Below are 27,674 nucleotides of genomic sequence, written 5' to 3'. Positions count from 1 at the left end.
ACCAGTACTTTGTTTCTGTAGAGAGGGGGGTGCTGAAGGTTAAACTCACTTGAAAACTCGATCCCTTTACTCAAGATGGGTGTCAAGCATGCTTTAACCTTTCATTGGGGGGAGATGTGCATTTTGAACAAGCTCACAGGAACCCTCCACTTCTTTGTATCTTCAGCCCCTCCTAGGACTTTCAAGGCCTGGTCTCGCCAGAGTTCTTTTCCCTTTAAAGACTCAATGGCTCTGAGACAAGACAGTTTCTCTTCTCCTGCTCCTCCATCAGTTCCTCACCCATGCTTCTCTAGTGACTTCTGTGGATAGCAGGGCTGTCTTTTTACCCTAAAATGAATGGAGCTAGAAGTGCAGCAGCTTGTGTCCCATTTCAGTGATTCAGAACTATCTAAAGCTATAGATACATAACTAAGTAAGAGAACACACTATAACAACAACAACATTCGATTTATATACCGCCCTTCAGGATAACTTAACACCCACTCAGAGTGGTTTACAAACTATGCCATTATTATCCCCACAACAAAACACCCTGTGAGGTGGGTGGGGCTGAGACAGCTAGAAGCTGTGACTGACCCAAGGTCACCCAGCTGGCTTCAGGTGGAGGAGTGGGGAATCAAACCCGGTTCTCCAAATTACAGTCTCGCGCTCTTAACCACTATACCAAACTGGCTCAAGAGCTGAATCCTGGCCCTCAAAAGAGTTCCAAGTCTCAGTCTGACAGGTAATGCAGCAACTCCTCTATAAATCTTCCAAGTGCAGCTCTTCTTCTAAGGTTCTTTTCCCTTTGCAGGTTGCAACACACCAGAGTAGCATATTTCTAGCAGAAAAGAGAGTCTAGCAAAAGAGATTTTGGTACCACAGTTGTTACAGTTCAGCTTGGAGTGTCACAATTTGTGCCAATGTGCTTTATCTCCCTGCCTGCTACATTGCTGCAGGTCTGGTGTGGTTAGGCACAGGCCCAGAGCCAGCTTTTTATTTTAAGATAATGGCGCCCTGTGAAGTTAGAATTTTGAGACCCTCCAAGTTAATTTACAAGCAGGAAGAACAAAAGCTGGACAAAGCACACCAGTAAGTGTTCTAAAGTTTGAGGATGTGCTAGAGGTGGAAGAAGTAGGACCTGCTTGAGAGTCTCCAACGGCACACTTCATTAGCTCAGAGGATAAATGGCAGGTCCTGTCAGCAATAATCAACAATGTTCGCTTAGATTTAACAGCCAACCCGCACAACACAGCATTATGACTCCTACTTTGGGAAACTGATTAGAGGCTGAAGCTTTCTTTGAAGGTTTCATCTGAAACTGAAGTAAATATTTAAGGACCTGAAGGAAAAACATTCTTGATGCCCAGACTTGTCAATATAAGCAGTTCTGTCACTTCTTACATCCTATAAAGGTTAAAAATAATTCCTCGTCATAGCAGCTGAAGAAGCATCTGACTCGCAAAAGTTCATGCCGGAACAAATGTTGTAAGTTTTTAAGGTACCACTGAACTCATGCTTTATAAAAATAATTCAGCCTACCAGAAGCATAATTGCTAATACACACACAAAACACCCAACTTCAGGCAAGCCACTGTTCTCTCAGCCCCTCAGCCCTGCATCTCTAATACAGGTATAATAGTCATACATTTGATCAGTAAAAAACCCGAAGATTTGGTCCATTGCCTCATCAAATATTGTTATGTATTTTTAAAACACATTTTAGTGCAACAAATAAAACTATAATCATCAATTGGTCACATACTTATGCCAATTACAAAACCAAATTAGTTATCTGTTATTGTGAAACAAAGAAATTAACTTTTAAAATGGAAATAGCCTTGCTAACTATTAACATTATTCTACTACATAAAAGGCAAACCATATTGGTGACCACTCACTTTTAATCCTTGCACAGGTGCATTTGCAGACCCCTCCACAGGGATAAAAAGTGACTCATCAGCAACACGTAGGGATGCCAGACCTCCGGGGGGGATCCTCCCCCCACTCCCCGCCCCCACTTACCTAACCAGCAGGGGGGCACGCACCTTCAGTGTGCACTCCCCTGTGGTGCTGCATGCTCCTGAGTGCAGCAGCCGCCAGGATCAGGCCATTTTGGCCTGGATCAGGGCCGCTTCAGAGCACGGGAGTGCTCCTGTGCTCCACAGCGCCTCAAAACGGAGCTGTTTTGGCCAAAATCGGGCACATTTTGGGCCCGTTTTGCCACGGATCGGGCCCGTTTTGAGGCGCTGCAGAGCACAGGAGCGCTCCTGTGCTCTGCAGTGCCTCAAAACGGGCCCGATCCGTGGCAAAACGGGCCCATTTTGGGGTGCTGTGGAGCGCAGGAGCACTCCTGCACTCTGCAGTGCCTTAAAACAGGCCCATTTCAGTGTAGACTGGGCCCATTTTGAGCCCCTGTGGAGCCTGGGCGCACTCCCAGGGGCCGCGCGATGAAGTCACTCCTGAAGTGACATCATCACGCTTGTGGGGGGTGCACACACACGCTTTGCGCTCGTGCGCACACCTCCCTCTCCCCCAAGATAAGTGCCAAGCCCCTATCCCCCACCTGGAAGTTGAGGGGGCCTGGCAACCATAGCAACACGACTTGCCTTGGAGGCCCCAAGGAGGCTGCAGCCCCAGCAGCAAGAACTAGTGCGGTGGCACAACCCTCCGGAGGCCCCCAGGAGGCCACCGCCACAGCAGGAAGGACTGGCACAGGGGCACAGACACTGCAGGGCCTTAGGAGGGCCACGCCACTGCAATGGGCCTCCCTGCCCCTATGCCAGGCCTCTGAGGGGCCATGGAGGCTGCAGGGAGGCCCAGCACAGTGGCGCAGCCCTCCAAAGGCCCCACAGTGGCCATGGAGACAGCGGGGAGGCCTGGTGCAGCAGCACGGCCTTCCCAAGGCCCCACAGCAGCCATGGAGGCGGCGGAAAGGTCTGGCATGGAGCAGCCCTCCCAAAGCCCTGTAGCAGGGACCTACCGAATTAGTTTTCTAGAGCCCATTGTATTTTTCCACACAACAGGTTCTGTTGCTAGTAATGCAATAAAAAGGCAAGTTGAAACATACATAGTGGCATTCTTGGGTTCAGGATATATTTGACAATATTTTATTATAATGTAATAACAATGGTTAATTGATAACCTTTGATCACACCAGTGGTCAACTGTAGGAGATAACAGTAGCTTATCTTTCAGAGTTGATGCAAGGGTTGCTGAAGGACATTTTCTACAATCAGCATAACCAAGAGATAAAAATTTTCTGGACTGCTGCAGGTGGGGAGAGGGGATAGAGAGGTTACTTATGTGAATGCTCCCAAATAAAATTTTTCTGCCAATAGAAAATCATCACATTGGAGGAAAGATCTAGCCAAGCCATCTCCTTAGCAAGCTATCCCCAGACATGAGAAAGAAGAAGTGGCACCAATGTGGGGGAAATTAGAGGGACATATGATATCTGAACAGGGCCTTCTGCAGCTGCCACCCTGCAAATGGGCAAAATCAACAGCTGCCCCTTAGGGTTTCCAGGTCACTAGGGTATGAAAACAGGGCACAAAGGAGTCGTGGGGGGAGGGCGCAATGGGAGCACTTTTCTCACGTGTGCACGCAGCATGTGCACACTCTGGAACACTTCCACATTGTGCCAGGAATGACATCATTCCTAGCTCAACATGGAAGCAATGGGTCACATCAAATTGATTTTTACCAAACTGGTCTCATGCACGACCCATCACTTCTCTGCTGAGCCTGGAATGACATCAATCCTGGTGAGATGTGAAAGTGTTCCAGAGTGCACAAGAGCATGCTGTGGGGTTCCTAGGCCTGTTCCCCATGCCTCTTCCCCCCTTACCAGCCAGATGAGAGGTGGGGATGTGTGGAGGCTGGGAGCAGGGGATTCTCCATCCCAGCTGGGAGGCTGGTAACTCTAATGCTCATACATGCTCATTCTCTGTAGTGTCCCCACTTTATGGAAAGCTTCCATTCTCCTGGCATTCTACAAACTCTGCAAAACCAAATGATTCAGGAGGGTTTTCTTACACTGGTAATAGAGCTGTGCTGTAAGGAAATGGTTCAGAGAGGCTTCAATAAAGGGACAGGGATACTCTCTCTCTCTCTCCCTCTCTGTCTCCCTCTCTCTCAGATTAGCCTATCTCACAGCACTGTTGTAAAGTTAAAACAGGGGAGAGGAAAATCATGTACACCACATGGAATTCCTTGGAGACCGAGCATGCATGATAAAAATTAATAGATTGCTCATGCTCCCCAAGGGTTTTCATGTTCTTGTTTCTGCTCTCATAACTGTAGATGGTGATATTAACAGAACAGGATGACTGACTGAAGGGGTGATTTGCATGTTTTAGGCCATGCTGGGGTGACAAGGACACCACAGACCACTTTAAGAGATCTGCTAAAGCTGAGGCTTTCTCAGCTATCATAAAGAGCAAGAACAAGTTGTCAAACCCCTCTTGAATCAAAGATGCTCACACAAATGAGACTCAGCAAGCTCTGCCAACCAACTGTGTTCAGTCACTGAAAAACATAATGCTCTGGATTCTCTTGCCCCTCCACCACTACCATCATGACTGAACACTGTGCATTTTGCTAGAAGCCTAACTCTTGATTGTCATTTCCAGCTAACCATGTTATTTTACTGTGGTTTTTGGAAAGCCTGTTAGAGCCAAGCCCATGGGCACACTGACAAGGGAATGGGGAAGAGCAGGTGCTATACCCTGGCATGCTGCCACCCAGCTGGTATTCATCTGGCACCTCTTGGTGTTTTCTTGTTTTGTTTTCCAGGAGACCAAAGCTATACACATTAAATCAGTACCCTCTAGATTTAAAAACAAGAGCCTCTGCTATCACTAACAGCAATTTAGCATAGCTAGTGGGGCAGAGGGGAAATGTTTAGGTTTTTTTAATAGCAGGGAAGTGCCACAGAGAAGAAGAGAAAAGGGGGGCGCATAACAAAATTAAACCCTAACACCATGGCCATTGCTTGCAGAATCATATACCGATGTAGGACTAGAAAAGACCTGAAGGCCAGCGAGCCCATTCCCACTGCTCAGACTGCCCCAGGATCCTATGAGGACAGTTTCACACATTGTTCAGCAGCATATCCACTGAATGCACACATAATAATGAGCTGCAGCGAATCTCAGCTCTCTGACGATTTTACCCATATAATAACATCGAACATGATTGTCATGTTCACACTATATTTGTAGATGTACACTTGAAAACATTTTATGTGTACATCTAAGAAATATTAAGCGCAAAGAGGACTTAAGCCAGGAGTATTTCAAGTTGGTCAAGCCTGCTCATCAGTAAAACAAGTGTTCAAACCTCCCTAAGCAGAGCTAATATAAAAAATAACCATGCAGCTTAAAAATGAGATTTAAAAAAAAAAACACCTTAACTAAAGCAAAGACTACTGTGAATACTTGGTAAATTACGGCTCTGTATTTTACAATTACTTTTATATACGGTTTGCTGGACTTACAGTGAGATTCTTGCTACTGAAGGCACATCCCACTGACAATTCTGAAACCATTTCCACGTTTCCCCAGATTAGTCCCTCTGGCCACAATTCAGAAGCTGGCTTTTATACACCTGTCATTTGTTGTACCACGGGCATCATCCAGAGGCATATTTGAAATGTGTGCCGAAGTGTGCAAGCAAATGCAGATGTTTGCAATGGGATGCACATCTAAATGCACACACCCCGTTCCAAAACAATGAATCACACACAAGTCCTTTTTTTAAAAAAAGAAACTATTTCTTGTTGTCTTATGCTTTTTCTGACTTATTTTTTCTTCTTCTTTTTCTGCAGGGCACCATTTTAGAACATGTGGAATTCACTTCTCATATGGCTAGTTCACGGAATAAACTCTTTTCACAAGTGAAAGGGTTCGATGTGCTAGACATGCATGTAAAATTGCTTCAAAAATGTGGGACTGCTTTACTTCTATTAATAATACAGCTGTTGTGACTAGTGGCTATTGAAAATAATGACAACAAATTATATATATATACTCACACATATACACGCATACTTTTCACATACATGATTATCCCAAAGCCATTCCTAAGAACATTTATAGAAATCTCTTGCCCCACCAAGAATGGTACCCTCTGTTCCTATATTTTGTCTAATAACGTCTTTTATTGTGCTTTAGAACATATACAAACTGGCCTTATTATAAGTCAGACACTGGGCTCATTTATCTCAGTATTATTTGTTCTGGCAGGCAGGAACCCTCTGGGACTTAGGCAAAGAAAAGTCTTTCTTAATGCCCACTATCTGAGATCCTTCAACTGGAGGTATGTGGGATGGTACCTACAATAGCCTGTGTACAAAGCAGGTGCTCTATCACAGGAGTACACCATTTCCCCCTTGCCCCCACTTATGCTTATCTTGGCCACCTAAGGTTGAACTTCTAAGTCAGGCCTTTCCAGGCCAGAGAATTAAATTGGTTTAACTGTCATTCCCCTCCCCAGGGAATCTTAGGAACTATAGTTCTGTGAGGGAGTAAGTGATCTTTAATAGAGAATTTCCAGCATCCTCACCAAAAGCCAGCATTACATAGTGGATAAAGTGGGGGATTATTTAGGACCCTGGGAGACCTGAGTTTGAATTCTTATTTCTACCATGGAAGTTCATTGGGTGACCTTGGACCCATCGCAAACTTTCAGTCAGACCAACAACCCCACAGGACTGTTGTTGTGAGAGAATGGAGGAGGGGAAAATGATGCTCTAAGCTACTTTGAGTCCCAACTGGGGGGGAAAGCAGGATAAATAAATACAAATGCATGCAAAATAATATCCCTAGAATTCTTTGGAAGAAGCTATGATAATTAAACAGATATGCCCATTGCAGCTCTAAACCCACACATTTTATGGATCAATCTATCTTACCAACATTATACTATATCAGAAAGAAAGGTCAGTCCAAAACCATGAAGGATAGGTCTCTCAATAACCTTTAGGTATAGTTGCTAAAAGTGGAGCCTTGATATTTTTAAAAAAGCGTATCCCTTGCTGCTAGATATTGGGGACAAGGGGATCTGCTATACTGGACTTAATTCCAGCCCATAAGGAATTAATTTCAGTAGGTATAAAGGTAGAGCTTTATATTTGGATACAAAAAAATCAAAGGCACAAGCATAGGATAGGGGAGATGTGGCTTTGCCACAGTACATGAAAAAGAATCTAGACATCTTTGCAGATCACAAGTTGAACATGAGCTAACAACTAAAGAAGCTTTTGCAAGCTTGGGCTGCATTGACAGAATTATAGTGTCCAGATCATAGGAACCAATAGTACACTTTATTCTTCACTGGTCAGACATCATCTGGAGTACTGTGTCCAGTTCTGGGCACCACTTTTTAAGAACAGTGATGAACTAGAGGAGGGTAACCAGGACTGTGAGAGGTCTGAAAACACAGCCCTGTGAGGGAAGGTTGAAGAGCTGGCCATGTTTAGCCTTAAGATGAGAAGACTAAGGGGTGACATGACCTGAAGTCCTGTCACTTAGAAGATGGAACAGACTTTTTCTCTTTTTCCAGAGGGCAGGGCAGGACTAGAAATAATGAGTGGAAATTAGAAGGAACTAAATTTTGGCTAAATTATAAGAAAATTTTCTAACTACAAGCTGTTCAACAGACTGTTTCAGGAGGTCATGGACTCTCCTTCACTGGATATCTTAAGCAGAGCCTGGAGGGTCATTTGTTGAACATGCTAAAATGAACAGTAGTTGGACCAGCTAACCTCCAAAGAACCTTCAAATTATGGATAAAACAGCAGAGAATTTCTCCATCGTGCCTTGTTGTCCAGAAGAAAGAGCTGATTTATGTTGCGTCAGCCTAGGATTACCAACCTCCGGGACTATGTATGATTTCCAGACTACAGAGATCAGTTAATCTGGAGGAAATGGCATCTTCAGAGGACAAAATTTATGGTATCGCATCTCTGTCGAGCTCCCTCTCCAAACTCTGTCCCTAAATCTCCAAGTTTCGCAATATGGGTTTGGCAAAACTAAGTCAGTTTATAGACATGCATTACTTGGTCAGCAGTAGCTCTCCAGCATCTTAGGCTGACAGTAAACGAGATCATGAGAAGAAACCAACAAGAATGATTAACATGCAAACTGTTGACTCTGCCACTGAACTATAGCTTTTCCCTAGACTTCCCTGGCTGCTCACTGCAGGAAACGTACTGGACTAGATGGTCTATGGCATAATCTGGCTATGCATTTCTTGTATTCACAGACCTACAGGTATGCTAAAAATGTTTCAAAATATTGCTTTATTATAACTTTTAAAACAAGTGATTATTTAGCTCTTGTCCTGTAGGTTTTTCAAGAAAGGCTTCAAAACATGTTCCTGATGAAATTCCTGAAGTCACTTGTGAATTGAGAGAGATCTATGAAGAGGGAAAAAATGACTTCTATAGCCCTACAGGAGCAAAAAAACAGCCCAAGATAACTCACTAGTGACATAGTGATGTGTTTGAGAAATGGACAACATATCTGCATGCAGAGTTGTGACCTCTGTCTTCTGGATCACACTCCCGCCAATCCATATGGAACGAAAACTTATTCCAGAGGGATGTTCACCCACAAATACCCTTCCCATCTTTAGCTGGGGAAACTTATTTCATGTACATGATTGGCCTTTCTGGATTGAGGGGAAGTTCCCTCGGAATACTTTTTTACCCCTTCAGTCAGGGCACACTGCGCTTTTGTCAGCACGTTGCCCTGCAGTGGTAAGTACAGTGCTGACACTGTGGCCTTTTCTATTCAGGCTGGATTTGCAGATAGGTTTACCAACCTCTGGGTGGGGCCTGGAGATCTCCCAGAATTACAACTGATCTCCAGATGACAGAGATCAATTCCCCTGGAGAAAATGGCTGCTTTGGAGGTAGACTTTGGCATTACACTCTGTTTTTTTTTTATATATAATTTTTTTATTTTTAATTACTAACCACAAAAACTACAAAGAAGGGAAAAAGGGAACAGGGGGAAAGGGAAGAAACAACATATAAAAAACACGCACTACATCTACAAGTATTGCATTCCCTTCATAATACAATTATTTAAAGTTAAACTTTCTAACATGCTATTAGATTGGTAGATCTTATAAAGTACAAACTACAGTCAGGATCAGGTCTTCTTCCCCCCCCCCCCCCCGTGTCTCGGTCGCAGCTCTCTCTGAACAGCTACAGTAGCTGCGCTCACTCCCTCCTCCCCATTTCCCCCTTCAGATCCTAAATCTTCTCCTTGCTGAAACTCTTGATGATTAAACACAAAGTCCCTCAGCTGTGCTTCCGATATTATCTTGTAGGCTTGGTCTTTATAACTGAACCAGATGCCTTCCAGAAATAACCATTTGTATTTTATTTCACGCTTCCTCAGAAGAGCTGCAAACCTTTTATATTTGAATCTTCTTTTCCGAGCTAAAAATGGAACGTCCTTCAATATCTTGACCTTGTTACCCAGAAAGTCCAAGTCCACATTGTACGAATTATATAAGATGGTGTCCCGAGTCTTCTTAGATGAAAAATCGATAATAATCTCGCGAGGCAGCTGACGCTTCATTGCATATTTTGAAGATGTCCGGTGGACTTCCAGAATATCGGTTTTTAATTCTTCTTTAGTTGCCTTTGCGAATGACGTCAAAAGTTCCGACACCAAATCCTTTAAGTTTTCACTTTCCTCCTCCTTCACATTCTGAAGACGCAATACCGTCTGAGCACGATCCACTTGTAACCCTATCAATTGATTCTCCAAAAGCTTTACTTCTTTGTTTGTTACTTTCATGAGTAATGCATTTTCCCGAGCAGACTGCTCTGCCCCAGACGCTACGTCTTTAATGGTTTTCACTTCGTTCTCAACTAAGCCAACCCTTTGATCGATTTCATTTAGCTTATCAACAAAGGGCTTCATAGCTTCAACGACCAACCGTTTAACCACCTCTTCAAGAGACTCTCCTTTCCCCTGCAAAGCAGCCAAAACAGATTTGCCCACAGCAGGGCTCTACTTTTTCGTCGCCATCTTAGGGGGGGGGGGAGTCCGCCAACTAAGTTCCAAAACTCAATGAAGGGGAAGATATCCGAACCTTCTTAGCTTCAACTCCCACCAATCCTTCGCATACGCTTAGAATAACAGAAGGGATTTGCTTACTTTCAGGTTTTCACCTTAAATCTGCTTGTTGCCGTTCTCCATGGCCCGGCAGCACGCGATGTGCTGCGCAAGTCTGTCGGCCTCCGTAGGAGCAAACGGGCAATTTACCCCCTGCATCGACTTCAGGGGGCTCTTCCCACAGCGTTCCGGACCCTGACCCCATCACTGGGAGTCCTGGGAGTTAACCCTTGCAGGCCAACCACCCGGTCAGGCTGCTTGGGCGCTTCCTCCCGGACCTGCGGAGAGGAGCGTCCGACATGGCCGGGAAAACGAAACCGAATCCCGACTTCGGCATTACACTCTGTTGTTATCCTTACCCTTCTCAAACTCCACCCTCCCCAAGTTCTACCACCCAACTAAATAGGATCGAACATCATACCAAGAACATGCATTAGAGAGGGCAAGAACACAGCAGGAGATCATTTACATGTAGTGGGTTTTTTTCTGTTCATCTTCTTTCTTTCTCTCTTTCTAACTGGCAATTACATTTCTAAATTTATTTCAAAACTAACAGCATATTTATAGCTAGCTTGAAATACACAGAGTATGTCACACTTTAAAAGCTTCCTGAAAATGAACCCACTTAATATTTTATAACTGAACTGTAGCTGATTTTCCATTTAGGCCATTATACCACATACCTCACTACCTAGTTTTTTACACCATGACTGATAATTTCTTCACTAGGTCACTCGACTTCCCTTGACAAGAATCTCATTCTAATTTTATTACTATGCAATGAGAATGCACACAATAAGCGTAATTACAGTGTTTAGGAAAGAAGCTGTCTCAAGGCTGAACTATTGAGCTTTGCTGGTGGAACAACGAAAGCCAACCCACTGGCTAAAGACCATGTCAAATTTGTTTTTTAAAACTATAATGGAAGTTTCGGAGCCACACGATTAATCTTGTCTCAGTAACTGTTAAGAGTAGAGATTCTACTTACTCTAAGCAGAATCAAAACTCATCTCTCTAAACTCCTTCAGACTCTAGCATAACCAAACAGTATACATTTATGGGTCCTCTGGATCATATACAGAGCTCAGCAATGTGCCCATTTAGTTCTATGGTACAAAGCAAATGGGCTATAATCCGGAACACAGCTGCAGAAGAAACAAAACCCTTTCTTCTGAAACTGGATTTGTTCGTAAGTCACAGAGCTTTCCAACTGCAACCACTTATATTCTTCCATATTCATCAATGGCTGCATTTATTCATAATGAGAAAATAAACTATATTTGGGGTCAATGCTGTGATGGGTGGAGGAGGCACAAATGCACCATTGGCACACTCACATTCCTGAAATGTGTTCCTCTTGTAATATGCCCCATGTATTTTCCTGTATTTAAAAAGCAACTAGGGGCATGTTTATGAAATTTTAATGACTCTTAGAAAAACAGGCCAATTGCCCTGGTAAGATGGATGTAGTAGAGAAAGGAAAACATACACAAACTGGATACAAGGTTGGCACATGGGCTCCTGTGTATCGTAACCATTTACTTCAATAGGTAGACTTTTACAGAATCTGACACATTTAATTATTAAAATCTTCATATGATCAATTTTCTTCTTATGCAAAGCATATTCTTTATTACATTAAGCTTGCATTCATTAATCAAGTCATCCACTCAGTTAAGTAAGTAAGTAATTAACTACAAAAATATGTCGAGTTAAATGAGAACTGACCTGGCTCCACTTGAACAGGAATGTTAGTGGCACAGAATGTGGTGTGGTGTGGTATAGTGATTAGACTAGGATCTGTGAAACCTAGGTTTGAATCCTGGTCTGCTTATGGAAGCTTGCTGGGTGACCTTGGGCCACTCACACATACTCAATTCCATGCTCTGGCCCAGTCACATGGTTGTTGTGCAGATAAATTAGAGGGGAGGAGGAGGATATAAGATGCTTTGGGTCCTCACGAGGAAGAAAGGCAGGATATAAAACAAACGGACAAACAAACAAAAATATTTCCAGAATTAAGTTTCCTGTATAATGGGCTGGAACATATGTAGCGGATTCCAAGTACCTTACAAAGGAACTTGCCAGTGAGATTCATAACACTACAGACTAAAGATGTCATCTATATATATGATGGCTTCCTGGTGTAAAACTGGGTCTGTAGGTGTATCCCAAGCAAAGTTACTAAGTTCACAGTTGAACATATGAGATGGTTTTATATCATGCCAGACTATTGGTCCCTCTAGATCAGAACTGCCTTCTCTGATGTGCAGTGGATCCCCAGAATCTCAAGAGAAAAGTTTTTTCCCAGCAGTTGCTACCTGAGATCTTTTCCCCTGGAGAATGACATAGATAGCATTTGGAACTATGATATGTGTTTGACTATTGATCCACACTCCCTTTCCTCATACTGGATTCCCATAGTTTAATTTTTTTAAAAGTATTGAGTTGGCAGTACATTTCAAATGGTTTTACAATGTTTAATATTAACCATGAAAAATGATTCTCCTATGAATAAATAATTTGCCTGTGTTAGCTGAGAGAATCTGAGGTTTGCATTGAGTATCCTCAGGGTTTTATCATCTGTATTGTGATACTGTAATATTTATATCCACCTGTTCATTATTCAGTCAAATCAATTAAAAGCAAGACAATTCATCATCTACAAGCACGTGGCTGGCAACCATATATTTTCCTTTCTCCGCAGTCTGCCTCTTCTGATTTTAGCGGATATTCGCAACCGTAATCCACTGCTGACTGCAGGGCCACCTGGTGGAGAATATATTGATAGAAACAGCCAGCTCTCACTTTGAGAATGTATAAACACCAAACAGTTAAAGCCCAGCAGATGCTTCTGCTCTTGAAGATAATCAGCATTTTGCGAGGCATGGTTTCCTCTACCCACCCCTGTCGCTGTGACAAGAGGGTACATTTTAACAAGGCTGAAATGGGAAGGGAGGGGGGAACCCTCAGCCATTGTGACATGAAGAATAAAATAAAAAGAGCCAGCTGCTGATTGGAGTAAAACAAGCTTTCTGAGCAGGGTAGACTAGTTGCTAGATTTATTTGGACTGCAATCTTATGCACACAGTAGCCTACAAAGCTTACTTTTGAATACATTTGCACAGGACTGGGCTGCGATCACTATCATTAAGAGATGAAAACTAGTTGTTCAAGCTCCATTTGGCAAAACCACTTCAAGAGAACAGCTCTGCGCTGGCAATTTATTACCAGTCTGCAATGGGCTCTCTTTTTTCTTCCTTTGCTCTGAACCATCAGAGAACAGCATTCCAGTGCCCCCCCTCTCACAACATTTCAGTGGAGATCTATAATTTTGCAGCTGTTCTCCATCCTTCCCCTCCTCCAATGCCTCCCATTCCTCCTCTCTTTTAACTACACTCAAGGGCTGTCAATGCGGCACCTAATGCATTATGTAAGAAGCACTGCACCAGCTTGCTTACCCAGTGCAGCGGCCCAATGCAGACCTTGGCAGCCAGGAGAGGGACTGTAGGATCCGCAGGACGAAGCTTTGTACATTCTTTGAGCACTGAGACGGCATGTGCGGACTGGGCAAAGAAAAGAGGGTGAGAACAAAGAGACAATTAAGACGATATATTTCTGAAGCATAGGCTAGTATGTCATCTCCCCAGTTCTCTGCAATGCTTCACATAAGAAAAATGGATGGGTGCATCTGTTTTTGAAATCACACCCTTGCATTAGATGCTGAAAGACAGTGTGGTATACTGGCTAGAAACTTAGACCAGGTTCAAATCTTGGGCCATTTACTATCCCTTAGCCTCATTTATCTCACAGGGTTGTTGTGAGGATAAAATGGTTTGGGGGAATCCCCAAATCTTGTACATCTTGGAGGAAGGATGAGAGAAAACATAATGAATAAAGGGAAGCCTACTTTTTTCTCTCTCCCAGTCCCAGAGGTCAGAAAATAGAACTTTCCACCTGCTCAGAGGGATTTTATTAAATCACATGTTCTGCAGCACTGAAAATACTGTTACCCCCTTTCCATTTTTCCCAAGCAGTGAGAAGTTCCAGGTGCAGCACTGCAGGGCTTAATTTCCTTTTGAATGAGACAGCAGTGGAAATGGTGTTTCCTATCTGTACAATGGCATCCATTCCCCACTCTCCTCAACAGTCTCCATCACTCAAACTCCTTCAAGCCAATGCCAACATTCAGACTTTGTCTCTCTTAGTGGTTACATTGCATTATTAACATTGGTAATAGTTTTCTCTTCCACATACACTTATTGAAGAACAGTCCCCCACCCCACCCCACCTCTTCTACCTCACTGTCTGGGAGGTGAATCCTAGATGGTCTCAGCCACCAACCATCATGAGATGGTGAAGAAATAGTTTCCTGCCATTCATGTTTATTAAGATCAACTGATCTTCACTAACCATTCGGAAGCAGTCAAACATACAAAAAACTGGTCACATCATAGTCAACACAGGATCCAATGAAATAAATAACTAGTGAAAAACTGTGAAAAGCCTGCTTCTCCTTCCTGTTGAGCAAGCACTGCCCTTAGCAATACTGATTGGAAAAGCCACACCCCATCAACAATTTTGTCACCATAGAGTTATTAAAAAGCATAGACATCCTGTTGAGGCCCTTATAAACAAAAGAAAGAGGGGATTAAAATACAACCAAAGAGACTGTAGTATTCACAGAAGCTGAGAGGGATTGGGGGACAGAATTATTGGTGCTTCAGAGAGTTGACATTGAACCTTGATTGAAGTAAAATTTTAAGGAGAGTTTGGAGTTTCTTGTTCAGCAGAAACATCAGAGGAAGCCAAATTTAATAAACAGGGCTAGTGATATGGCTGAGATTCACAAACACTTTTGAAGAGGTTCTGGCAGTCCATGAACTGAGACTTTTTAGAACTAGAAAAGCAGAAAGGAAAAAGTGGCGGAATTTATGCAGACGATTCCTTTTACTGATGAGCTTGAATCTGCAGTATTGACATCAATTGATAAAATAGTTGATTTGTAGTTTACAGCAACACGCTTAATTCACAAGGCAATCTTTAATCCCCTTACAGGAAAGATTATAGAGTGAACATTAAAGATGATACATAGGAAATGGACAATTGCCTGGAGGAGCACAGGTGTAGTGCTTTATGATATAGACAGAAAAAGAGCCAGGAGAAACTCAGCTCAGTGTTGGTAAGACTATTCAAGGGATTTGCCTCCCCTGAAACTTTCGCAATAGTAGCACTTTCTACCACATGAATGAATGGCAGCCATCCACTATATAGGAGAAAGGGTATATTTGTAAGTCCAGTGACATTTGAACTAAGCCTAATGATCTCAGTCTCTGAGATTAGGGTCAGCTTCTATATCCTCTCTGCTGTGTGCCAGATGGTACCATGTTTATTTTGCCATATGTGATACGTGATGCAGCTCTGAGACTCTTGATTGTACCCCCAAGATCCTTTGATCTTCAAATGCCAGAGGTGTGGATTTTAATAGTTTGCTATTAAAATAGGGTCTCTTGATTAAGGCAGGAATTCCCCTAGATGCTCTGAAGAGGAAATAGTCAGCTGCCTGCATATTTCAGGGGAACATAGATCAAGGCTTCTTTAAACCTCCAGTGCACCTCACACCGTTTGCCACAATGACTCAGGTTTGCAGGACAATAATCAAAGCTCTCAAAATCCCCTTCATAATGCAGCTACTGGATGATTCAATCATAAACTCAGCCCATCTCCTAGCAGTTGTCAACAGATCAAAATCACCCGTTCTCATTCAATCACTCAGACTAAGAAGCACCATAGATACTCTCTCAGAACATTTCCTGTGTATCTTCTGCTACAGGAGGGCTGAACTAACCTTTCAGAGCTCCCACTCTCCAGGTTTTCTGCAAACTATGCAAAACCGAATTATTCACATAGTGTAATCTGCCTTGAGTCTCAGTGAGAAAGGTGGACTATAAATAATGTAAATTAAATAAAAATAAACCCCAGGTTCACACCAATGGGGATTCACGGCTAAAGGCTGCACCAATGAGAACACAATCAGAAGCCCACCAATGGCCAGCCAGATTCCAAAGCTTTGGTCTAATTTTATAAGGGATCCTAGTTTTACACCAAGGTAAGCCAATAGCAAGGCCCCTCCAATGGTTCTCAGGTAAAGTCAGGTGCATAAGAAGGGCATCTCAGGATGTCCATCTGGGTAGCTGGTTCTTCTGCAGAACTTTCGTCCACTACCATGAGCTCGAAATCATCAGATCCTTCCTCTTCAAGACAAGAGTATTATTTCTTCTGTTCTATTCTGCTTTCCTTTCTAAATTTAACTCTCCGAGTCCTTTTACTGCTTATTAGCTTCTCCTTTTCAGGCTAGTCTGCCCTACTGCCATCCAATTCCACTCCATTTTTGTTTATTCTGCTCAGGAAATCCTCCCTTCTTACCCAAAGCATCTCTCCACTTACCCTGCTGTACCTTCTCGTCCCATTCTGGGCAAACTTTCTGTCTCTTTAGTTCATTCTAGGAAAGAACTCGCAGTTGGACCAAAAGTAATTTTAATTGGGTATATAGCTTAATATACCACAACCAGCCACCAGGACTATGCAAAAGTTAGTTTTCATACTATTGCAATAGCTCTCCATCTTGTACTTCTGTTGTGATTTCCCCATTTTCTGTTCTGTTTCTTAGATAGGGCAATAAATTTACTTACTGGTCATCTTTGGAGGTCCTGCTTTGAGTGCCCCCACCTTCTGAGAGCAGATGGCTAGCAACTTGGAAGAGGGGCTTGTGGCACCACAACTCTGGAACTGTCTCCCCTTCTGCTGCCATCTTCTGGCAGTGAGTGAAGACTTTTTTAATTTCATTTGGAGTTCCTTCAGTGATTCCTCCTTCCTGCCTACGCTTAGAGAATTCTATCTGTGTGTATATGTCATAGATCTCTGAGGTTTTATGTAGTGTGTGCATGCATAAGAGAGAATGAATGATCATACAGCAGCCATATCAGAGAAATACTGATTCAGTACTGTTTGTGTAAGGTCTAAATAATTAGACAATTAAAATGTTGCTATTCTTCAGTCATGCTGTGGGTGGAAAGTGCATTGTCTGCAAGGTTCACCGCAAGATAGTAATAATTAGACTTATTAGTGACGTGGCTGTACACCAGGGAAGAATTTCAATACAATTTCCACATCTGGATATAAATTCCATACCTGAATGCCTCTGATCAATTAAGGGATGTGTAATGCTAATCCAGATATGAAGCCACTTGTGATTCTCCATTTTGGAGTCCAACACCTGCCATTCAGCCATCACATCAGAACCAAACTCCTGCCCCTTAATCTGCTTTAAGGCCTTGTCTTCTGTTTGAAATGGAAATCATGCCTCTTAGAAGGTGAAAGGGCATGGCTGTTGGCAACTATACCTCGAGAGTAAGATCAAAAAGATAGCTGGCTTTCTTTATGATAGAAAGACTACCATAGTCCCATGTTTTACTCTATTCTTCACACATGTATTATTTATTTGTTTAAGTTATTTATAGTCTGCCTTTCTCACTGAGATTCAAAGCTGATTACACAGTGTGAGTCAGTACAGTCAATTTCAAGGTCATTTCAATAAACAATGTATCGTAGGGTCTACAAATTTGCAAGGATTAAGAACCAGCAGAATCTAATAGAGTTGAAGAAATGCTGAAACAGGGAATTTAATTCCAAGGCATGCAGGTAAGGGGCACGATTTGGATTGCAGCTATGGCATGTGGGGAGAGGGGGGCTTTAGCTATTCCCCTTTGCCACTTTCCTGACCTGAAATGGCCCCAGGAAGCCGTTATTAGACCCATTGGAGAAACTTATACATAACCACCCATAAATGTAAGTTTACTCAATGGGTAAATAGTGGCTCCCTGGGGCCATTTGAGATTGGGGAAACAGGAATGGGGATGGGAAGGCTTAAAGCTGTTCTCCATGTGTGCTGCAATTCTGATCTGAATCAGGCCCCTGCATGCCTGGGAACTGAATTCCAAGGTCAGAACTTGCCAGGCACATATGACTGAAAGTCCTCATGATGGACCCAGGGAGGATGAGATAGTGTAATATATACTTGGGCCTCAATCCCAAAAGTCATGGTTTTATGCTGGTATAGTATTTCCACGCATTATAAATATTTTCTAGGGCATTTGTCCTGAAATTCTCACACCGAAGTGCTAAACTGGAAGAGAATTCCTTGAGTGGATGAATCCTAAAACATTATCATTCTAGTATATGTTTTATTGGTTTTAAAGGTATTTGTATTTTATATTATTGTATTAACTGGAATCTGCCCAGAGCCTGCTGATGCGGGGAGGGCAGAATGCAAATTGAATTAAACAAACAAACAAATAAATAAAGGCTACACAGTATACTCAAAAAAATTGCCCAGGCATTAAGGATCACATTATTCCCTCTGATGGAGTTACCTGTTTTATGTAAAACAGGAAGTGTGTATATGTGTGAACTACCCTTCCACTGAAATGTGGAACGTGAAGGAACTCCACCTATATATCAGAGTGCATATCAGGCTACAAAGTATGACCAAAGCACCAATCCAGGATTGTCTGAACATTGGTCACACTAGAGGATGTACAAGGTAGATCATCATTATCACTGACATGATCAACTGTTCCACATTTGTGCATAGCCTTGAGCTTTGTCAGCAATAGATCTTCCTATATCATCCTCGATTTCAAAGTTGCTATTTCATAGCTCCACATTTTCCTAAGCAGTGAGATGTTTCATGGAAGCAGCTCTGTACAGAATCGGTTTCTTCCTGTAGGAGACCGGAAACTTACCGTATTGGTGTAATTTCAGTTTACTTAGAAATGTAAACACCCAGATGGAGATTCACAGGAGGATAAATAATTGGAAAATCCTCCCCAGGCTCAAATCTCCCCCTCCCTGCACCCAACAATACTAAAAGAGACTTGGGACATTTTTCCTTCCCACCTCAGTTTTGAGCGCATGTGTAACTAATTAACATTCTATTTGCCTTCAACATTCCAGACCTTTCAGAGAGCAATGAACATGCCCAGCCTTCATCAGATCCCGTTTTAAGGGGTGTGTGTCATCTTTAATTTGCAAGCTTATTTTGTAGCATGGAGGGGGGGCACTACTGCCTGTTGCTGTCTCTTTTTTGCTGCCCTGCAGAAAGTAGCAGGCCATACAGGATAAGGCAAGAAGATAGAGATAAATTCTAAATCACAAGATCCTCCACAGACAACATGCCATTGACAGTTTACAGGCTGCTGAACAAATCCAAATTACGTACATATTCGTTTAAATTCATGTGAGCTAATATGAATTGTTTATTCTGGTTTGAAGTTGGGGCCTGTCAGTTTGGGGATACCTTAGTGTCTATAATCTACTGATATATACTTAGTTTCAAGTGGGTAGCCATATTGGTCTGCAGTAGAACAGCAGTAGCTCCTTAGAGATCTAAACATTTTAAGGGTATAAATTTTTGAGAGTCAAAGCTCCCTTCTTCAGATGTCTGATGAAGGGAGCTTTAAATCTTGAAAGCTTACACCCTGAAAATCTTTTTGGTGTCTAAGGTGCAACTGGACTCAGATCCTACTGATATATACTTGTTCCTGTATCTGGCTGACAGGAGTTGCCACAGATGTGGGAGAATCAACCGTCGGACATCATTAAAGTAATTATCTGAGATTATAGAGATTACAGAACCTAACATAAACCTGCTTTCAGTATTTAGAATGATAACCCAATATTTTACATTGCTCAAGCCACTAGCTATTATCCAAATATAGCTTTAGCCATCTCACTATGATTCTACTGAAATTTGAGGAATCTTTGGAAATTTCCATGTGCTGCACCGTCTTCAAGGCACGCATTTTTCTGTCTCACCCCCCTCCTCATTCCTCTCTCCAGCCAAAGAAATCAAACTACTGAACGTCCTCTAGATGGCTGACCTTTGTAACCAAATCTTGAACCACTAGATGCACAATGTTTTAACTTCCTTTCTCTCCATGTGCTATTTAAGGAGCTATCTAAAGCCCTTGCATCTCCCAAGGCTCCTGACTGCAATGCAAAGACAAATGTGCTCTTTTTGTTAAAAAAAAAAAAGTATGTTACTTAGCAACCAGGCTAAGCTTTTGCAAGCAATATAAGAAGCATCCCAAATCAAATCCATTCCTTGCTGCTGTGGAACTGCATGTCAGATATTGTCCCCTATAACTTTCTGGAAGGCTTTGTGCCACTCTGTGCAAGAAGGGAAATTGCTAGGTCAAACTTTAAGCTTGCTAAAAAAAATGACTTCACTTTTGTTGTTGTTGTTGAATGGCTGTTGCCTTTTTGGCTTTTTTAAATCCAAGGACTGAGCATTTGTGTTGATGGGTATCTTTTTTCTTTTCTTAATTCATTGCATTTGCATTTTGCCCTTTCTCCAAGCAGCACAGAGCATGCTGTTTCCCCCCCTCATTCTATGCTCACAGCAAACCCAAGAGGCTTGGCCTGTCCAAAGGCTGGGTAGGGAGATACAAACCCGGCTTTCCTGGTCCGGGACTAATGTTTGTTCTGTCCCTTACACTATGAACTTTCACTATTCCACATTGGGTAGGAAGCAGCTTACAATTTAAACCACTCACACACTCTAATAACAACCTTGTGGCAGACTCTGAATGCCAATGCACGCGTCACATGCCTTATTAAATTGCCCTGGAGTGCCTCGTCTCTGCGCAACACTGACTTTTAAAGGCAAGAAGCCGAAAGTGAAATGAAATAGTGGCAACGGATTGCAAAGGAGCCTTGCTGTACATTCTCTGCCTGACGCCCTGCCAAAATTGCAGCGGAACAGCAAACATCAGCTGTGAGCCGTTTGATTCTCTCGCCCACACGGAGTAACCAAGGTGTTGCCGAGGGCAGAGCAGCTATTTGCAAAGCCTCTCCCTTGGCTCCCTCTGCTACCCAGAAAAATATTTCAAGAGTCGCTAAGGGAGACAGAAGTGCAGCCTCCTTTGCCTGCTTCCTTCATCTGTACACCAAACAGAAGAATTTTATCCCCAAAATCACATGCCCATCTGATCGCTGTGTGTTAATTAACCCAAAATGACTACCGTGCCCTGACTTAGCATTCACAAACACTAATGTGGATGGGAATGAGGCCCAATTCATTTGTGAAAAGCTGTAATGAAGGATAGGATGGTGCAGAATAAGGAAGGTGGTGTTGGAGGAGAGGTGCCGGAGAAAGGTCTGCTCCTCCTCCTATCAAACTTGACAGGCTGTTAGCTTGCTCTTCAGCAAATATTGATACATTTAGAGTCACAGATGGCTAGCCATTCATCAGGGGAATCACTAGGGGCATAGTTCAAGAGAATTTCTTTTTAAAACCTGTTTGGGTGTTTACTTACAAATAGAAATACATCCTTGTATGAACTGGCTTTGTGTAGTGCTAATGTGTTAATTGGCAAGAGGAAACTGGTGTAATGCAGTCTTTTCAGTGCCTTGCATTTGAAGGGCAGAGTTAACATGCAAGTTAACTGTAAGCAGAGTGCAGTATCGTGAACAGAAGACAGTGTTAGCAGTCAGACCCCCTCCTCCTGCTGAGTGGCAGTTTATGGACATAAAATCATAAACACCTTTCCTCATATAGCATAGGTGCAAGGCACTGCCAGGTCTGAAATAAAACAAAATGGATGCCAGCAGGGCAAGAGCCTGGAAAAATATTTTAAAAGGAGAATCAGAGTGGCAGGCTGACAAAACACCCCCTTCTTGCCCTGAAAAGATGCTTAACTTAGGACAATTAGGCTGTCGGGAACCTCTTGGCTAATCTCATCCACAACCCGCCTCACTTCCTTCGTCCACTTACCTTGATTAAGCACCACCCAACGCTATTCAGCAAACCTGGTAGATTTTCTCATTGGTACTCAACAGGGTCATCAAGCACCATGCACACCTAAAGTCCACCTCATGAAGCCTCTCCCAACTCATTATCCACCTCTGGAAAAAGACATCAGGTAGCATTTAGCCCTATATCTGGACTCACTACCCACCGGTGGGTGGGTGCGTTCTTCAATCTGTCCACACACACCCAAATCATTTGGGGCCTCTTTTCTTCTCTGTGAATTGCTGGTCATTTTTCTGCTGCCTCCGTGGACCTCTATCCTCGAGACTGGTAACTATTGCCCTTTGCTAAACTGCTCACTCCCCCCCCCACTTCTCCTTCCTGATCTTCTCCTAGTTAGCCTCATATGTGTGCTGTGTATGGTTTTCTATACATTTGCCCTTTTATTTCTCTTTTAATAAGAAAAAACCTTTCTGGCTGAACATCTGCCTGGCTTATTTCAAGAGTTCTCTTAAGGGAATAATTCCTGTAAACATAGCTGGAAATCGCAGTTGTCCCCTCTCGCTTGTCTCCTTTAAGCTAATTCCTCCAACTAATTAGGACACCACCTACTTGGGTAACAGCAGGACATGATTAACATGAGAGCAGGTCCTCTGGTTACACTTAAAATATATTATTATCAAATATTTGAAGATTTATGGGGCAATAGAAGGACTTGTCAAGCTGTGTATCCATCATACCAAACATTTATGAGTCACATTCCCAGTGCTGCAGGTCTGAAAGCAAAACCTCAGTATGTGGGATCTCATTACTTAGTAATGATGTCAGAAATTGGCTATGGCTAAGAGACAGGTGAAAAGTGATCTTTTACCCAGAGCCCCAAATGCACCCATGGTCTGGAGGAACCATCCCGTTTCCTCATCATCTCTCTTCATTATTGGTCCCACTGAGTTGCAGAGCATGTCAAAAATTGTAGGCTGTGTGTCCCCTCCCCATTAGTGAGATGATGGATATGCAGTAGATATGACAGGAATCCTGTGGGAAAGGTTTTGGAGAAGAAACAAAATACTGCACAGATGGAGCAGTAAAAGGGAAGTTCCTTATGCCCAAGGATCAGGGTCTTTTCAGATCATATAACAATTTGCAAACCTCTTGCTACTTCCAAGAGATTTAAGGTTATGGCAGCCTTGTTTTGTCTGTTCTTTAAATACATTTTTACCAATGTGCATGTGACTTTGGATGTAATATACTTTCTAAAAGGAATATATTGAAGGACAATGCCCAATGATAAGCCACAGGAATTCACTACTATAATATTTGGGCTTAGTGAAATCAGAGAGCAATGCAGCCTTGAACTTCAAGATTTATACATTAGTAACTTCACAACAAAATGTAATTTAATAGTGATATTTTAATAGTGGTGATTATTTATTTATTTTATTATTTATGTTATTTATAGTCCACCTTTCTCACTGAGACTCAAGGCAGATTACACAGTGTGAATCAGTACAGTTAATTTCAAAGACATTTTAATAAATATTGTAATAGGTATGTAATTGCAAATTTGCAAAGATTTAAACCAGCAGAAATCCAATACAGAGTTGAAGAAATGCTAAAACAGAGCATAAGCAATTTTAAGACTGATATATTAAATTAAACAGAAACTACCCAGCAGGATCGTACTTACAGCAAGAGACAGTACATAGTCGTAAAGTCTACAGTTCCTATCCCTTTACCAATGCATCTATTTGAGCCCTCCTATCCGAGTAAAAAGCCCTCTCGAATAATTCAGTTTTGCACAGTTTGCAGAAAGCCAGGAGAGTGAGAGCTTTCCTGACCCCTTCAGGTAAACCATTCCATAAAGTGGGCTACCACATAGAATAATAATAATAACTTTACTTATATACCACTCTTTTAAACAGATTAGTGCCCCACTCAGAGCACAAAGTGATGAAGTCATTATTATTATTCACACAATACAGCTGGGGAGCTGAGGCTGAGAAGAGTGGCTTACCCAAGATCACCTACTGAGCTCATGGCGTGGGACTCGAACCAATAGACTCCTGATTCACAGCCCAACCACTTAGCCACAATGTTACTGCAGCTGTTGATTCTGCCCATGTACAAGTGGCATCTGCAGAAGGCCCTGTTCAGATGAGTGAAGCTGCTGTGATGAAACACAGGGAAAGAGATATGACAGACCAAAGCTGTGAAGAATTTTGTATGTGATAGCCAGTACCATGAATTGAGCCTGGTAAAAACAGGTTTTACTTACCATAACTGTTGTTCATCTAGGTCTTCCGTGCAGGCACACATGGGACTGCGCACGCGCAGGCCTGCCGATACCGGAGATTTTAATAGCTAAACACCACCAGGGGGCGCTCCCGCCTCTCAGCGCGCATGCGCGGCCGCTTTCCCGCCGAAACGGCCCTTAAGAGGCGGAGCGCCCCTCACATACCCTCAGTTCCTCTTTCGCCGCCCCCTGCAAGGTAAGTACCAAGAGAGTTAGCGGGGAAGGAGGGAGGGCATGTCTGCCTGCACGGAAGACCTAGATGAACAACAGTTATGGTAAGTAAAACCTGTTTTTCATCTACGGTCTTCCTGTGCAGTCCCACATGGGAAGATTCCAAAGCTAAATACCTGGGTGGAGGTGACGCCAAAGCATCACTCAAAGATGGAGTGCAGAACAGCTGTGCCCACCGCTGTCTCCTTTCTATCTAGGATGTCCAGCGCATAATGCTTCACAAAGGTATCCGCCGAGGCCCACGTCGCCGCCCTGCAGATGTCCTGGAGTGGAACACCCCTGAAGAGAGCCGCTGACGACGCCTGGGACCTGGTGGAGTGGGCATGCACTTCCAAAGGACAAGGTAAATTAGCAGCAGAATAACAAGTCAGTATAGCCTGGACCACCCATCTAGAGATAGTCTGAGCCGAAGCCCGGTTACCCTTATGCTGTCCAGCAAAACAAACAAATAAATTAGAGTCAATCCTAAACGGTTTCACCCTATCCAAATAAAATAAAATGGCCCTGCGAACATCCAAAGAATGAAGGGCCGCCTCTGCCTCAGAAGCCGGAGTCGGAAAGAAAACCGGCAGAACCAATTCTTGAGACAAATGAAAACGGGATACCACTTTAGGTAAAAATTCGACCTTTGTACGAAGAACGACCTTCTCAGGGTGGAATTTCAAATAAGGGGGCTCGCAAGATAACGCTGCTAGCTCCCCAACCCTCCTGGCTGAAGTAGCTGCAACCAAAAAGGCCACTTTCATGGACAAAAAACGGAGTGGACAGGAAGCCAAGGGTTCAAACGGCTTAGACATCAAACGAGTCAGAACCAGGGGCAACGACCACTGAGGGACCAAAGCCCGCACAGGGGGAAACAAATTATTCAACCCCCGCAAAAATAATTTAGCAGAATAGTGGGAAAAAACAGATTTTCTATCCACTGGAGGGTGAAAAGCAGAGATGGCTGCCAGATAAACCTTGACTGAGGAGTTGGCCAAACCCTCCTGTTTCACCTCCCACAAAAAGTCCAAAATATCAGAAAGGGTGGACTCAAAAGGATCCAAACCCTTGCGACTACACCACACAGAAAATTTGTCCCACTTAAGGGCATAAGACTGCCTGGTAGACAAACGTCTAGCATTTAAGAGAACATTAGTCACAGCCTCGGAGAAGGCAGCCCCGGCCTGATCAACCACGCTGTGAGTTTGAGTCTCCTGATGTCGTGGTGAAGAACCCCCCCGCAGGTCAGGAGATCGGGAACCACCGGGAGACGGATTGATTGAGTCTGCAGACTCAGAAGGGAGTGAAACCAGGGTTGCCTCGGCCAATACGGGGTCACCAGGATGACGGACGCCCTGTCCCTCTGGATCTTGCCGAGGACCCGTGCCAGAAGCGGGAACGGAGGAAAGGCATAACACAGGGGACTTGACCAACTTAACTGAAACGCGTCCCCACTTGATTCTGGGCCTACTCCTCCTCTGGAACAATAAGCTAGGACCTTGCGATTTTCCACTGTCGCAAAGAGGTCCAACTCTGGAGTCCCCCATTCCGAGAAGATAGGGGCGAGATACTTGTCCTGGAGGGACCACTCGTAGTTTTCCCTGTGGAGTCTGCTCAGGTGGTCCGCCATGGAATTCTGTACCCCCGGGATGTGAACTGCATGCAGCCAGACAGCATGATCTATGGCCCACTTCCAGAGTCTCATCGCCTCTGTGCAGAGAGCCACAGACGCCGTGCCACCTTGCTTGTTGATGTAAAACATTGCCGTCGTGTTGTCTGTCAGGACTTGAACGGACTTGTTCCGCACGACATCTGAAAAGGAGATCAATGCATATAAAATTGCCCGTAACTCAAGAACATTAATATGTTCCTCACGTTCAGACTCAGACCATAACCCATGGGCATAAAGGCCAGCACAGTGAGCCCCCCAACCGAAAAGGGAAGCATCTGAAGTAACTGACAGATGAGTTTGGTGAAAACCAAACTCCATCCCTTTAAATAAATTAGCATCATCCAGCCACCACTCCAGGGAGGACAGCACCCCTCTAGGGACGGAAAGCCTCCTATTTTGAGAATCACGGGCCGGTGAGAATACTGAATTGAACCACAATTGGAAGGGTCGCATAAATAACCTGGCCAGTGGAACCACAGCCGTATTAGAAGCCATGCAACCCAAAAGGGTCTGGATAAAGCGAACAGATTGGAAACGACACCTCTGAAGGGTCGAAATAAGCCTCTTAATTTTCGAAGCACGCTCTGTAGGTAAGAAGCCTGCATCCCTAATACCATCCAAAATCACTCCAATAAATTGGATGGAGCGCACAGGGGTCAACTTGGACTTCTTCTGATTAACAAAAAGACCCAGGCGTAAACATAAATTTAAGGTGAGATACACCTGATTAGACACAGAGTCAGCAGAATCACCAACCAAGAGCCAGTCATCCAGATAAGGAAAGATTTGGCAGCCCTGGAGGCGTAAATGAGCCACCACCACTGCCACACACTTGGTGAACACTCTAGGTGCAGTGGCCAACCCAAAGGGTAAAACATTGTATTGAAAAACACGTTGACCATAGACAAATCGTAAAAACTTCCTGTGTTCAGGGAAAATTGAAATATGAAAATACGCATCCTTCAGATCCAGGACAGCAAACCACGACTGTTGGGGCAACAAAGTCAAAACCATTTGTAAAGTAACCATTTTGAATTTACGAACTCGTATAAATTTATTTAAACCCCTAAGATCCAGGATAGGCCAAAGCCCACCATCCTTCTTCTCCACTAGAAACAGGTTGGAATAGAATCCCAAACCAGCTGAAGCAACCGGAACCTCCTCTATAGCCCCTTTCTGCAATAGGGCTGAGAGCTCTCCCAGGATCTCTGAACGAGGGGGGTCAGAAGAAAACACAGGGAGACGTAGGTAAGGTAAACCAAGAAATTCAACTTTATAACCAAACTGGATAATAGACAAAACCCAAACATCGGAACAAATTGAACACCATGCATCCAAAAAAGCATTAAGCCTGTCCCCAAATGTGGGGTCAGGTCCCTGTGATTGTCAGAATTGCTTATGCAATTGGTCCTGGTCTTTGGCCTGATGCTGTTGGGAACCAGGCTTGGGACGTTGGCCCTGCCTCCGTCTGGGAAAGGCAGACTGTGGGCTCTGGTAGTTCCTGCGCGGCTGGTAAGCATACCCTTGATAGGGCTGATAGCGGTGTTGTCTGCCACGCTGGAAGGA

At 43.5% G+C, this 27,674-nt stretch overlaps 1 protein-coding gene across 1 annotated transcript in view; it reads right to left on the bottom strand.

Moving 5' to 3' along the window:
• Positions 1 to 27,674, bottom strand: part of TTC7A (tetratricopeptide repeat domain 7A) — a 243,016-nt gene that overhangs the window by 151,368 nt on the left and 63,974 nt on the right. Inside the window, exon 11 of the mRNA XM_054984113.1 lies at positions 13,580 to 13,684. Coding sequence (XP_054840088.1) covers positions 13,580 to 13,684 — 105 coding nt within the window. The remainder of the gene's footprint in view (positions 1 to 13,579; positions 13,685 to 27,674) is intronic.

The sequence above is a fragment of the Eublepharis macularius genome, chromosome 1, assembly GCF_028583425.1.
Source record: "Eublepharis macularius isolate TG4126 chromosome 1, MPM_Emac_v1.0, whole genome shotgun sequence".
Taxonomy (NCBI): Eukaryota; Metazoa; Chordata; class Lepidosauria; order Squamata; family Eublepharidae; genus Eublepharis; species Eublepharis macularius.
The sequence above is the reverse complement of the archived record's forward strand: the minus strand, read 5'-3'. Positions and strand labels throughout refer to the sequence as shown.